The sequence below is a fragment of the Athene cunicularia genome (genome assembly GCF_003259725.1).
Source record: "Athene cunicularia isolate RWA chromosome 8 unlocalized genomic scaffold, athCun1 chr8_part1, whole genome shotgun sequence".
NCBI classification, from domain to species: Eukaryota; Metazoa; Chordata; class Aves; order Strigiformes; family Strigidae; genus Athene; species Athene cunicularia.
In genome coordinates this window covers 24,770,417-24,785,186 of record NW_020799109.1, presented here as the reverse complement: position 1 = coordinate 24,785,186, position 14,770 = coordinate 24,770,417, and the positions used below count along the sequence as shown (strand labels likewise).

Genomic DNA, 14,770 nt, shown 5'->3' with positions numbered 1-14,770 from the left:
GTTCAAGAAAATAATCATGATCAGAACGTTTGAGTACTTAAGACCCACTTTATATCTCAGGTATGCAGGTGATAGCAAGGGTATAGGCAGGGCATTGCCATGATTGCAGTGCAGTGTCACTGCATGAGGGATGGCACAACTGCAGACAGCGCTCATCCATGCTGCTGGTGGCTTCTGCTGTCCCCCACCACTGCTTGGGCTTTTATCAAGAGGGATGTATTCCTTTGATAATGTATTTTAAAGGAGATTTGAATAAGAGATGTGTTGTGGCTGTTAGGACCAGAAGGGTAGAGATTAGACTTGAATGGAGGGCAGAGGCTTTGCAAGAGAAACAGTTGTTGACAGAAGACAGATTTTGGCAAGAATGAAGGAAAGGGGGAATGTCATAAAAAGAAGCAGGTCAGTGCAGAAAGACAAAGCTTTGTTTCATGTAATCTGGGTTGCTGGCCTCCTGGTTTGCTGCCCACCACGTGGTGACAATTCTGCTCTTGCCTTACAGGGATGTGTGTTGTTATCCCCTACAGCTGTCAACGGACACCACATTGCTTCAGTTCCGCAGCTGAACCTGCAACACTTCTGTATGTATAGAAGTGAGAACTGGTGGAAAGAGTGCTGAGGTAGCCCAGAAGGGAAAGGGGAGCAGTCCTGAACACTGCAGTGAGTCATTGTGAGAGATTGGTGTTCCCCCTTAGGGACTGACTAAGTTCACAGAAGATACATGCTTCACGATTGAGCACTACACTGGGACTGGAGCCATAACCCAAAGTGGAGGCCTGTGCCCTAGGCAGTGAGGCAATCCGGACTGCCCCATGCCATGCAGGAGGGTGCCTGCCTTGGCTCATGTGCCTAGGCTGAGACTGGAGTTCCTTCAACCCCTCAGTTAGTCAAAGCCTATCACAACTTGATTCAAAGCAAAGCACTCCTAAATAAATGAGCCTTTCAGCTGATGTCAGGAGGATTTCTAGTCTCTTTCCCACTACTCGGCATCCTTGCATCCCCAGAGAATATAATCAAGCACAGGAGATTCTAACAATCAGGGCTTGGAGATTATGTAGCATCCAGGCACAGCCTTGAGGAGTCATGTTTGCTGACATTAAGTTGACTACATCTTTATGGTCATTTTACACATGACAGCATGTCAGCTGTGTAAACCTCACTGGAACAGAAGATTGCCTATGACTAGCTGCTGTGAAATTGAAATGATTTGTCTGTGTCTATGTGGACTGAAAATCATGGCTATTGTTTGCTAGTCACTGCAATTTCTCAAGCTTCTTTTCTAATTCAGTGTAATTTTGTAGTGGAGACAAGGCATTAAGGGGTTTCTTGATGCAGGTGTGTGCCAGGCCCCCACTTCATCAATGCCTCCAATCAGATTTAACGGGCTGCACCTTGAAAGCACCACATCATATTGTATTTTCCTAACTTCAGTAGAATTTATTCCAAGGGAAACCCATGCCATTGCAGAGGGAAATATTACTCAAGGTCACTTAGGGTAACAGAAGTGGGTTCTAACTGACGTGATTTCTGTGAACAACCTGGATTCAGGTACCATTTAGTGTAGTTTGAGCCCATGGATTCCTTTGCTTTCAGTGTAACTGTATAGATCATGATAGATGTGCTAGTCTACACCTTGAAGGAAAGCAATTTCATAAATAATGATTACTTCTGTTCTCATTTTTCACATTTAACAGAGCTATATAAAGTTTGTCATGTAGTTAAACAACAGGACAATACCTTGCGTATGGATTTTGAGAGTTCTGTACAAGTCAGCTATATTTTGCTTTAACTTAACATACAAAAATTGAAAATGTTTTGACCTATTCTTTTTGACCAAAAGTTACAGAGTTCCTATGTGTTCCACAACCTGACCACTCTGTGTGTCACAGGAAAACAGAAATGCTTAATTTTAAGTTTTTGTGGTATTCTATTTCATGGGACTTGAAGTACAGTAAAGATTGGGATAAACAGACTTTGTGCAACACCACATCCTAGTACAGAACATTTTATAAGAGAAAAGACTCCCACTGAAAAGCTGCTGGTTTCAAATAATCATTTATTATGTTGTTGTTGACTTGCCCCCATCTAAGTGACTTAACTACCAACAGGAAGCAATATTCCAACAAATGCTTGTGAAAACCTGTAGAATTCTTGTCACATTAAAAGCCTACGTAGAACTGTGTGATTTTGGCTTTAGTGTTCTTTTTTTTCTCACATACAGAAACAATAAATGAGGAAATATTTATACTTATCAAGAAAGAAGGCTACTTTTTACAAACAAACATCCTTCTCCAGCACATCAATGGATCTTAAACTGCGTGTCTGAAGTTTGGGTGAACTTCGGGGTTGATGTCACATATCATGCTCAAAAGCTTTTTCATCATGCTCTCCATGTTCTTGTGGTAGCTGCTAGTGAGTTTTCGGATGGTTTCTGTTGTTTGCTCTTCTATTTTAGCAGAGAGGTTACCTTGGGAGCCCATTACCTGAAAAGAAGAAGTCCTCTAAGCAAAATAAAGGGTAATATATGGCTATGTTTATTGTACTTTTTTACATCATCTATCATAAACATAATGCAAACATGTTGCAGTGCTTTCTAACAGTAAGGGTATGATCTATGTTGAACTGTACACACAAAAAACAAGATTAAAGGGAATTTTCATAAGCTCGTTAACAATGGGTATCTCCCCATGTAATGAAACTTTCCCAGCTCACTGTGGGAACAACATTGTACATGTTTTGTCTTTTGTAGCACTCAATTTGTTTTCTATTTTAATGACTAGTCAACTAAGGTCTATCACCAGTGTGCTTTGCTTGGCGTTACTGAGAATGCATGTGAGTATGGCTTAGGAGCAAAACATGAGAAAGCCTTCCTGAAAATGCATAATTACAGTTTCAGAGTACTTGAAATATCTTCAGCAGTGAGTGATGTATAACCCTCTACAGGCCTCAGACAAGGTCTTTTAATGTTACATTTTCTTATCTGGCGAAATACCAGACAGCTTCTGGCACAGTTAATATCAGGACATTTGCTTAGAATTTAATTGACTCACTGATCATTTTAGCAAGGTTATGTTATAAACAGATGTACGTGTTCCAAATCTGACTTTGCTCCCTCCTCCCCCAACTGCCCCAACATCCTTTGAATTCTTGCCTCATGGAAATGTCCTTCAGATACCAGCAGAGAAATTGGTTTCCAGCTAAAGAATTCCACCAGGGAGAACAGAAAACATTTCTTCACACTAACAGAGTAAGAAAGGAATAAATAACATATTCTTCTTGTTCCTACCATGGTTCTCTGGGGTGGACTAGCAGCTGAAGCTAACCTGTGCTGTTACTGGGATACCTAGTGGATGACCAAAACCAAGGGACGAGTCATTAGCTTTATTTTCCTTGTGATTGCAGCCCAACTTAGTCCTTAAAAGATGGAAAAGCAACTAAGTTAAAATCTGTTGCACATATCACCGTTCCAATTCTACTTATCACTACGTGGCAACATAGTAAGAAGCTTATCTGTAATCCAGATGTAAAACAACTTCCAATTTGGAAGAATACAGGATGTAGACATAATTGTAAATATCAGGAAAAAATTATCGTTTTCTATAGTAGCTATTTTTAGCTGGCATTTTATTTTAGCTTTTAGACAAGTTATAATGGTCTCATGTGGGAAAGATTGTACAGCTTAGACCAGATTTATGAAGCTGATTTTGTCCACTGGGAAAAATATCTTTCTAGAGATCCCAGATGGTTACATGTTATCTAACTACTAAATACTTTTGAAAAACATCAAGAAAAGTATTATAATTTTAAGAATAGCCTCTGTAGACTGGGAACTTGCTCTGTCCGTTCATGTTAATACTGTAACTTGAGACAGTAGATTCTTACTCTTCTACATATTTGCCCCCCCTTTTTCTGCTTCTGAATTTGAGGACCTTTTCCTTTCAGATTTGCAGACAATGCCCTGCTTAGTCTATGATTTCTGCTGACCTTGAAGATCTGTCCCTTGTTTTACCCATACTGGTTTTATGCTAATGTCATTCTAGAGTTGCTAAAATGCTACACTGAATTGGAAGAAAATTCAGAATTAGACCTCACATCTACAGAGTTCGATGATCTCAGACCCTGAGTACAAACACCATGAACACTACCAAAACTGGTTTGAGATCTGGGCTTAAATTTTTATATTTTGAAAAAAGATCTTGCGTATTGTCACTCTAACCTCAAATTAATTGTTCTTTTCTGTTGCTGCTGTTGTTCATTCTGGACTGATGCGGAACATCTCATAGTATGAGAAAATTTACCCCATTTTGGATACAGAACACAAAGTAAGAAGAGGAATATCATTAAATGAAACTGTGACAAAGAATTAAAAACACTTGTGTCTGAATACCTGAGCCAGTAAAACTGAACTGGGCATTAGAATTCCCCCTGCACTGGTTTAGCTGGAACTCCTGACTGCCTTCCAGGCACAGGTTAATAATGATGACATTTGTCTGGGTAGATAAATGTTCGACATAATGGGGTCAGGGAACGTGAAGGAGGACTGCAATGATCTTGTGCAACATGCTGTCATTTGAGGAGCAATATGTGCTCTGTCCTGCTTGTGTGAAATATTCAGTTGACAAACAGTGACCTTCCCCTGCAGGTTTAATTTTGTCATGAAAAAATTGAATTCACACCAAAGCAACATCTTTTCTCTTCTGCTATTTTAGACCTAAAACACGAAGTCTGGCTTGACTGAGAGGTGAACAAATTTTAGAGGTGTTTTTACTTTAGTGTCAGTAAACATCTGAAATTGTACATATGAGACAATTTCACCCGGCCTGTCTGTGTGACAGTGTGTCTGGGGGCTGGCAGTGTATGATAGAGACTCTGTGTATGTATCTGTTCCTAAGGCTTGTGATCTCTGCTGTAAAAGGTTTTATGTGAAGTGTGACTGAAATGACATGTTTGTAAAGCAGTTTTTATTTGACCTCTTTGGCTTTTTTTTTGTGGCTGCTTTTGCACATGTAGTTTCCTTGCCTTTGCACAAAACAAGCAGGGGAAAAAACAAGAACAAAAATGTGAGGAAGGTCACCAAGTAAAAAGTGAACGCTTTGTGAACCTTCATGAAAATACTAAAGAAAACTGCAAGCTGGCATAAATGTATAAAAAGTTCTATAATTCAGACATGAAAATATCAGCCAGACATAGTGAAAAACTGTTTGGTGATTTCACTTCATCAAAGATGCAGTCTTGTGTGCAGTGAAAAAAGTCAGCTAAAGTGGAACTGAAATAGAAAGGAAGATTTTAAATCTTTGCTTTTACTGAAACGTCCACCTTACTGAAACCTCCAGTTTCAAGACAGGAATGATGTCTGCCTGGAGTTAAAGAAAGAGGACCCAAAGATATTTTACCTTAAGGGAGATACATTTTCAATGGACAAGCATGAACCAAATACAGAATATAGACAATTACAGTGGTTAAAGTCCACAATACTTTCTACAAATGCATTTAGAGCCTGTGAAGAAGTTAAAATGAAGTCTATACACATCACAGGTGATATTTCTGTGTTTAATCAGTATGATCATATTGGTTTGCAGACGTCTCCATGTAACACTGAAGCAATTTGTTTTACCATTGAGCAGACTGACACAACAGAAGAACATATGCAAGTTTCCTACTTACATTTGTTTGTTTGTTCCTAAATTCCTTCTCCCTCTGTAACCTGTAGTGGTCTATCTCTGCTATGGCTTCTTCTTTGGCCTGTTTCAGCCTCTTTCCCTTTCCTAATGGGGGAAAAAACAGGGATTTACTTCACATTTGTCACTGTATCATCCCAAAACAGAGATCTCTCTAAATCAGAGGTATTTTACATGGCATAGAAAAACGGACAAAGCTTTGAACAAAGTCAACAGTAGCTTTATTTGCACAAAAACGGTCAGAAGAGCCAAAGTGATTTAGGTAGGGTACTTTTTGATTGAAAGCCGGTCACACAAGTACCCATCTTCTGAGACCAACTCTCTGTGTGAAAGCACACATCAAATGAAAAGCTTGTTGGTTTGCTAACAACAGAAGTCTTCTTGCAACTGCACATTTTCTCATTTTTTTTTTTTTTTTTTTAATCACAGCTTGGTGTTTAAATAAATATCTGTCTTTCCTTTATCATCAATAGTAGCAGCCAGATAACAGATTTTAGTTGTCACTGATGGGAAAAGATGTTATTCTGTAAGATTTGCTGTATTGATTGGTTGCCAGCATCCCTTCATCCCACACCAACTGGATTCTGCTTAGAGCTGGCAGATTTCCAAAGAACTGCAAGATACGTCTTAACCACTACTGAACTAAGTTGCAACCTTCAGGCTTTGTCCTCTACTCCCCCATCCTTTACCTCTAACATTTGTTAAAGCAGAGATGAGTGAATAAAAGAAAAAGGAGGTCAATGGTATTTTCTACCAATTCATAGAAAATATGAAAGTGATTAAAAAGTCCTTTTTTTTTTTTTTTTAACTTTTTAAAGAGGAAGGTGATCTGTAAGGTGGCATTTTAGGCTGTAGTGGAAACTAGGGCCTTCCTCCTGAACAGGCTTGTTTACATACTTGAATTTGTTCACTGAGAATAGTCTTAGGTAAAATGCTGAGGGTTTGTCAAAGCAAGCCCACCTAAATCAATGCAGGACTGGACATGAGGTAGTTCCTGGGTCTAGCAGGGATGTTATGTAAAGGATATGAGTAAAAGGTTTGATGGGAATGGGATGCTTAAGTTTTTACATGAAACAAGCATTTTGAACATGGTATAACCATTCCACAGTAATGCATCTCTGCCTGCCTGTTTTGTATAAAGTTGGTAAAGTTTCATAGATGTCCATAGGGCTCTGCTACACTGCTTTGTGAGAAAAAAAGTCACTTTCTAAATGATGGAGCTGCAAACCTCTTGAATTGAAATTTGATATATTTAAGATACATGGGCTAATGCTGATTTTTAGGGTCTCTTTCTACTGTACAGCTAGAATTTTAGGACTAGGAGGGGGTAAACTTGCTCCCTTTTCATAACCAGAGAAATGCCTTTGATGGCTGAAAAAGCTATTGCTTAGTTGCTTAAATTAGGATATCACAAGAATGAGAGTGTGGAGTCTAGGCAACTGAAAAAGGCATCTTGATCTGATGCATGAAACATCCATTTATTTACTTATTTATTGTAACTACCTACTTAACATCACTAATCAATATGAATACTTTTGTAAGGTTTGTTTGTTGTACTTTTTTTTTTTTTTTTAAATCTTTAAATTCAAGCATAAAAGTTGAAAAAAAACCCCAATGCCTTTTCTGAAACCCTAAGGAACATTCTCCAACTAGGCTAGAAAGATCTGCATTAGTATTTCTGATTTATTTTCTCCAGGCTGCTACATTGGATTGGTTACACCCGTGCTGGGCTTCTGAAGCCTTATCAGGTGTGGCATATAGCAATCTGCTTCCACTGAGTATGGCACAATAAGGAAGCTGAATCTTAGGGGAAAGACTGTTGTATCTAATACAACTGAAATTTCAACAAATGCCTGGGTAAAATACCTGATCCAGCAGTAGATTGTTTGCCCAGTTGATGGCTTATTCTGAAGTCATTATCTGCAGATGGGTGAATGGAAGCCTAGAGATGACTGAAAGGTGAATTTTCTTTTAAACTTTCGATTCCTGGAATGTTTAATTTTTTCATGGGTGTGCTTACTCTTGGACCTGGGGTGTGTGATTGTATAAAGGCTTTTCATAGGAAGGAGCTACCTGGTGAGGAACTAGATAGCTTTACTGACTCAGTTCATCAGTGCAGTGCTCTCTTGTGTAGTTAATTGTATTTCTCAGAGTCCTTCTGCCACTGAGGAACTGTGCTTATGTATAAAGTGCAGAGAGGCAGTTAAAAACCTAGCATGTACTTTTACAGAGTTTGTGTTTGTTTGATAAGGGCTGATTCCTTCAGCTTCTGCTACTCACTGTATGAAGTCTTGGGACTGGTATGTGTGAACTGACAGATTTGTGTAAGACCCTGACATCAGTCTGGACAACAAAATTTGGAACTAGGTCTGTATTTTGAAGTTTCCTTTTCTTCCCCTCTCCAAATGTGGAGCTGATCAGCCTTTTATAGCATTTTCCTCTAGGAGGAGAGCTGGGAGGTGATTCTATGGAGCTGGAAGTCGGGGGAGTGACTACAATGAAGCTCTGCCAATTTCACCAGCTGAGGAACTGAATCTCTATAGCAAATTAAATTATTTCAAAATCAGTGGGATTTTAATTTCAAATTCCATCTGGGGGGCCATCTGTAGTAAATATGTTGCATATATGGCCACCAGATAGATAGATCCATTTAAAATGCACAAAATGGAAAGAGATTAACTGTAAAACAACAGTTCGTTTGCCTCTGACAATGTAGCTAGTGAACCAAAAAGTATATATATACATACATGTCAGCTCTTGACAGTGCACTGGAGTAAGCATTATACATAGGGTGTCACTGTAGGGTGGTAGTAATTTCATTTTTCCATGATGCCTTTAGGATTGGCACAGCAGGAACCTGCTGCTTCCTATTTAATTAAGTGGAAAAGCTGTGAGTAAATTACTGCTAGTTCAACAACGTTGTGGACAGAATCGGCAACTGCCAACATATGTGATAGTGCATATGCTGCACCTGATTGAGTTAAGCAGAAACTAGAGCTTAACCTGCTGTTTCGCTAGAGACCAACCAAAATTAATTAATCAGTCTGTTATTAACCACTTGTCTGCTACCTTAGTTGTGCAATATGAGATTGCCTTTTCAAAGTTTTAGTGATCTGGATGAGATTCTCCACAGAGCACCAACAAGCTGAAATCAAACCTTACACACTGATGGGTGGTAGAGCATTGAAATTCAGCCAAGATCATGCAAAAAAGGGGCAAGAAACGCAGGAGGATGGGCAAACCAACCTGTCCCTGTGACATTTCATCTAGGATCATAAAGGCAAGGTACAGAAAGCTCTAAGTTTGAATAGACTTTTTCCACAAAGGGCATGCTGCTGCCCCTTTGTTCTCTCCTTCCCATCCTTGAAGATGGGGAGCAGCAAAGCAGCTGTGTTATGCCTGGTTTCCATGTCTGCTCTTGTTCATGATTATGGTAGCTTCTAGGCATCATTTTAAATTGGCAAAATCTTAACCAACTTTCTGTAACAAGTCAGCCTGTTAATAAATTTTCTTACCTAAAATGGGAAGGCATTATTAGCATGGAGAAAGGCTGTATTCTTTCTGGGTATTTCTGTGATGTTAATGAAATACCTAGTTTTGGTTAGATCCAAAATAATTGGTGAGGTTTTTTAGGTTGTTGGGGTTTTTTTAGATCTTGCAAGAAAAAGACAGTAGAAAGCAAAAATGTTGCCTTCTAATTTACTCAAACACTAAGTTATCTTACTTTCCAAAAATTGCCATGCTAAAGTTGACTTTTTGTTTTCAAACATATCTAGGTTTCTACCTGAATTTATGCACAGAAATAATTTCATTTATGAAAATGTTTCCAAAAATTATTCAGTTTTTCTTTAAATAGGGCCATTTCAGTTATTTTCAAGAGTGTTAAATTGTCTGCAAAATGGGATTTAGGGATGCTCATTTTGAGAAGACTGTTTTGCACTTTTAATAAAACACAATAGAAGCAGCTGATTGGTATGTATAGCTTTTTCAGTAGATGAAATGTGTCCTGGACATTATCCAGGAGAGTGCCATGGATATAATTCTGTTTTACAATACCTTATTTTGATTATCATTTTTTAAAATCTGATTTCCTGAAAACTGTCATTGGAGTTTTTATTTTATTAGGTACTAAAAGTTCAAATCGAGATATAAAAACCTATAGGAAAACAAGTTTTGCTAAACCCAGTGTTCATGACACATTTGTTTCCCTTTTTTTACCCAAAAGGATTTTCAGGAATTAATATCTTGGCTCTGACAATACTCATTTATTTCGGGGATCCAAATTATGCTTATAGCAAAAATGATAGATAAAGCAGTGCTGTGTATAGAAGATCAGAGGATTGCAGACTGGTTTGTGTTTAACCAATTTGTTTCAGCCTTGCATGTGTGCACTTGCCACCAAACTATTCATAATTTGTCAGGTATAAATGTCATCATCCAATGATACAGTACAGATATTGCAAGCCACGATAAATGGTGTTGAGCAAGAAGTATGAAAAGGCATGTACAGAGGAGCCTTAGCATGATATTTTTGCTTTGCTGCGTGTCTATAAATACAGCTTTATTTGCTAATTTTTCAGTTATCTAAAGTGGATTTTTTCATTATGAACAGCTGCACATATGTCAGCAAAACCTAGGCCCATTATCTGTTTATGTACAATATTATGTGTGTTCACACTATGTTTTGATCTGATTATGTGAGTATCAACTGAAAACACTGAAGAGTTTGCATAAGGACAGTTTTGCTAATCACATTTCCTTGAAAATGTCTTTTCTTGGTTGTGTCCCATGAACAATCTGGCATTCATTCTTATCACATTACAATGTTAATAGAAAAGTTGGGCTCATTTGTGTAGTGGTGGTGTGCAGTGACTGTTTGCAGTGACAAAGGTCATATGTACAGTTTAGTGGGGACAGGACTGCATTAACTCACTGGACAGGTTCATTGCTTTCACCTGCAGCCCAGATCCCCAGAGTGCCAGGCCCTGAGCAGAAGCTGCTGCTCTGAACTGGTACCAGGTGGATCTGGGCTGGCATCTTCTGGGGTGAAGCAGCATGTCCTCACCTTGTTCACTGTATGGTGTGTGCATAGGTTAACAGATTGCACTGGATATATTTGTTGCATTTCATGTATTTCTTTTTACCTTAGTTTTTATGCTCAGAGACAACCTATGCAATCGCTGATGCTGATCCAACTCCAGAATCACCCTGGAGAAGAGACTGTTGAAGTAATTCTGACTTAGCATAACTAGATTTGGTACTAAAAGAATCCCTTGTCCTTGTCCCATCGCATTTGAGTTATGCTGGTATATTTAGGTATTCAAGGTGGTGTAATAACATTGCTGTGGGAAATTGAAATTCAGAACAATGTGAAAATTTTAAAAAATTTTATTTTGTAGCTTCACTGAAAACCTCTAGCAATGGTGAATATAATAATGATTGTCTAGGTATAATTCTGTTAAATTAGCTATAGTGCTTGGTTTAGCACAAAATCCAGAGTGGACTAGTCCTTAGAAAAACCCAAATCAGAAACTTTAAGGCCTGACCTTGATTGTGTGATCTTGTGAATTTTAGATCTCATGGGCTTTGCTGTTCACACCTTAACAGAAACTGTTAGCAGTATTTCACATGAACAAAAAGATCCACCACAGCCTTTAGGCTGTAGATGAATGTGCCACTTCATTAGTTATTTAAACTTTTTGCTCTTGATCTGCTCTACCTAGGAATAAAATCCTTAGAAATGTTTGAGTTTTTTTCATGGGATCGCACATAGCTGCTGAGGCGTGAAGGGGTCTCCAGGGTCTGCTCCAGCTCCCTGCTCAGAGCAGGCTTGGCAAGGTCAGCTTGATCAGGGCCACATCCAGTGGGTTTTGGATGTTGGTGAGGATGGAGACTCCACAGCCTCTCTGGGCAGCCTATTCCTGGGTTTGACCTCCCTCACATTTATAAAGTTGTTTTCTTATGTTTAAATTTGTATTATTGCCTCTTGCCTTTTCAATGGATGCTACTGAAAAAGTCTGTCTCTGTATTCTTTCCCCCCACCCATTTTTATGTATGAGGAATTTTTTTATTTTCCTTAAAAAAATTTATAAAGGCAAAAAAATGTTTGGTTTTAAAAGTTTAAATGATTAAATATTTTTACTGATAATAAAACTCTTAATAGCTGCTTCTTTTCTGTAGCTGCTGAACAACTACCAGTGTATTAGTGTTGAAGTAAGTATAGGCAGTGGTTCGATTCAAGTTTCTGACTCAGGGGTCTGGAAGATACTTTATCTGTGAAAAACCCTGTGTGTGGGACTGAGCTGATGATAGGGGTGTGTGTTTTTTTGCAGAATAGGGTAAATGCACCTGTAACTATGTCTGGATTCTGCAAGACACTCGTGTTTGGTCATTACTTGTATGTTATAATAATACTTTTCATTTCTGGAGTTCCTCAATTTACAAAACCTCTTTTTAAGTGTCTGTTTTAGAAAAAGCTAAACTGACTTTTCTGGCTTTAAAAACAAAGCCAAATGAAATGAAAAGAGCAACAACAAAAACCCAACCCCCAAAGTAAAGGGTAATCAACATCAAGCTATCATAGCTAAAGCCTGATTCTGCAGCCTGCGTTCAGACCAAACTTCCTCTCCCTCTACTGGGGGCTGTGTCTTTCCAGGTCATATGCTTTCTTGCTTCTTGCCTTGTGGAACAATGGGTTTTCTCTGCCCTGCATGAGACGGGAAGAACCATCCCACTCAGAGCACTTCGTTTGGCTATATAAGGGTTATATCACTTCTTAATTATTCCTTATTTTCAGGCTGGCATCAGGAACCCCCAAACATCTTATTTTTTTTGTGAGCCTTCTGTTTTATGAAGGTGGGAGAATTTTTTTTCCTCTGTTTCTGCAAGGCACAAGTAGTGGCCACGTGCTTGGGAAAGGGGTATTGCCTGTCTCCTTAATTTTGATGGGCTGCTGTTCAAATTAACATGTCATACTAGTAATGAAAACAGAGCAATACTGATTTGTGTGTAGAAGGAGTATAGAAACTGCACAGATTATTTTTGTTTAGCTTCTATTTCTCTCTGGAAAACAAAATATATTCCTTCATCACAGTCTTGTTCCACATAACATCATATTCATGAATTTTAGCTGAGTCCTTTAGGACAACACTGTGTCCTGCTGTGGGTTGCTAAATCCAGACAACTCCATGAAACAGTGTTAATGTTTCAGTGCTAATGCAGGTCAGTGACTCATGTGGTTGGTGCCTACATTCAGGAGAGTAAGGTCACCATATTTTGCATTAAACCCCTGGGAGATGAATGCAGAAAACGAATGAAATAGATAATGGAAGGACTCTGCTAGGATAATTATTTATTTGATTTAAATTATTCTATCATGCACCTTCATTTTTATATTTGTTATTAATTTTTTCTTATATGTGACTAGAATAAAAATGTTTGAATTTCTTAATGCATATTTATACATGCTTTGCCCTGGACATTTAGGCATTCAGTAAACAAGACAGTTATTTTAAATTGAACATTTAATCACTTGTTGAATAATTGTATCATAAGACTTAGATGAATGACCTATTACAGTACTGACAGTACTTGTGATTGTACCATGACTTTGGTTACTATCATTGTGCTGAATTCTCCCTTTGTTTTCATAAAATTTTTCTGAATCCCAGCTGAGATTAGAAGGCACATTACTAGATTTTTTTTAAGTAAGGGGGAACACTGAAAAATTTATACAAGACCTGTAAAGAAAAATAGAGGTCTTGCAGAGCTGGCAGCCAGAGACATGTAAGCTTCTAGTTTAAATAGCTGAGGAAGGCTGTAATGACATTATTGGCAATGAGATAAAGCAAGAGTAAATCTAACTGACAGGATGAATACAACAAAGAAAATCTTGTTTAATGTAGTAAGGCAAGTGTGAGCTCACACACAAGCACACATGTGCACAGAGAGTTCCAAGCAAACTCTGAGCATTCAGGTTTGGTTAAGTGCCTGTCTGTAGTAAAGGCACAGTGCTAATGCAAGTGAGAAGAAAGGAGCAGCACAGCTGTGATGTATACAGGTGAAATAATATTGTTTTTCATGAGCCACTGTCAACCTGAGAAGTTTACAGCTGAAAACTACAGTAAAACCAGGCTAGCTACTTACTTTTTTTGGCTTCCTCCAGTTTGTCCTTGGCACGTTTTTCTGCCTGCAAAAGCTGCTGGATTCCCTGAGACTGGCTGGTCATGCTGTTTGCTGAGGCCGGTGAACTTCTGCGGGGTTTGGAGCTCGGAGGGAGTTTTATACAGCTGCCAGGCTCTTCCTTGTGCTTTTTGTTCTGTCTGTTAATAAAACAGCCTGCCAGATTGCACCAAACCAGCCGGCGCTGTCTGGATTGCTGCTGGGCAAAAAGGCCTGCTAGTGCAATTGGAAAAACACAGCAGCAAGGTTGAAAGGAATGTTCTCCCCTCCTCAGGGTCACAGGAAAGCTGAAGTGTCCAATTAACACACTGGGAAAAGAAGAGCACTCCAAGTGTTTGTAGTTTAATAGAGGATTTGTTTAAAAAAAAAAAAATATTGTTGAAGCAGAATATAGTTGATCTTGCCAGAGGAACTGAGAAAATAAATTTGTTTCTTGGAATTTCCTTTTAATAAAACTTCCTCTGAATGCGAAGAATCTGACTCAGTCAACAAGTAGTTTTGGTTGAACACAGCGAACGGGTTGTAGGCTTCTGTTTGGTGTTACATCTTAACATTATTCCTTAGAGACTTTTTACTTAAAAAAAAAAAAAATCTTCATTGGAAATTGATTCATCAGGGACTAAAGTTTACAAAAGCATGTGGTGGTTGAAGTGTGCTCTGTGTTGTGATCTGCCTCGAGGTAGATGAACGCTGTGGTGGGAAGATGTGGGATTAGCTCAGAGATTCAGATTCTGGGTATGACTGGTGGTCTAGGTTTTATTTTCAAGTCCTAACATACACAACAGAACATGTGTGGTTGTAGATGCACGTCCCATTCCCTGTTAGGAAAGAGTGTCTTGTGAGCTACTGCATGAACAAGCAGACTGTTCATATATTGAACCCTTATTTCAAAAACAACAGATCCCACTGTTGCA

At 38.6% G+C, this 14,770-nt stretch overlaps 1 protein-coding gene across 1 annotated transcript; it reads right to left on the bottom strand.

Moving 5' to 3' along the window:
• Positions 1 to 923: 923 nt before the first annotated feature.
• On the bottom strand, positions 924 to 14,085 carry ATP6V1G3 (ATPase H+ transporting V1 subunit G3). Its single transcript, XM_026854144.1, has 3 exons — positions 13,821 to 14,085; positions 5,662 to 5,762; positions 924 to 2,480 (listed from the first exon to the last, which is right to left on the bottom strand). The coding sequence occupies exons 1-3, from the start codon at positions 13,900 to 13,902 to the stop codon at positions 2,307 to 2,309; spliced, it is 357 nt and encodes a 118-aa protein (XP_026709945.1). The 5' UTR covers positions 13,903 to 14,085; the 3' UTR covers positions 924 to 2,306.
• Between the last annotated feature and the right edge of the window lie 685 nt (positions 14,086 to 14,770).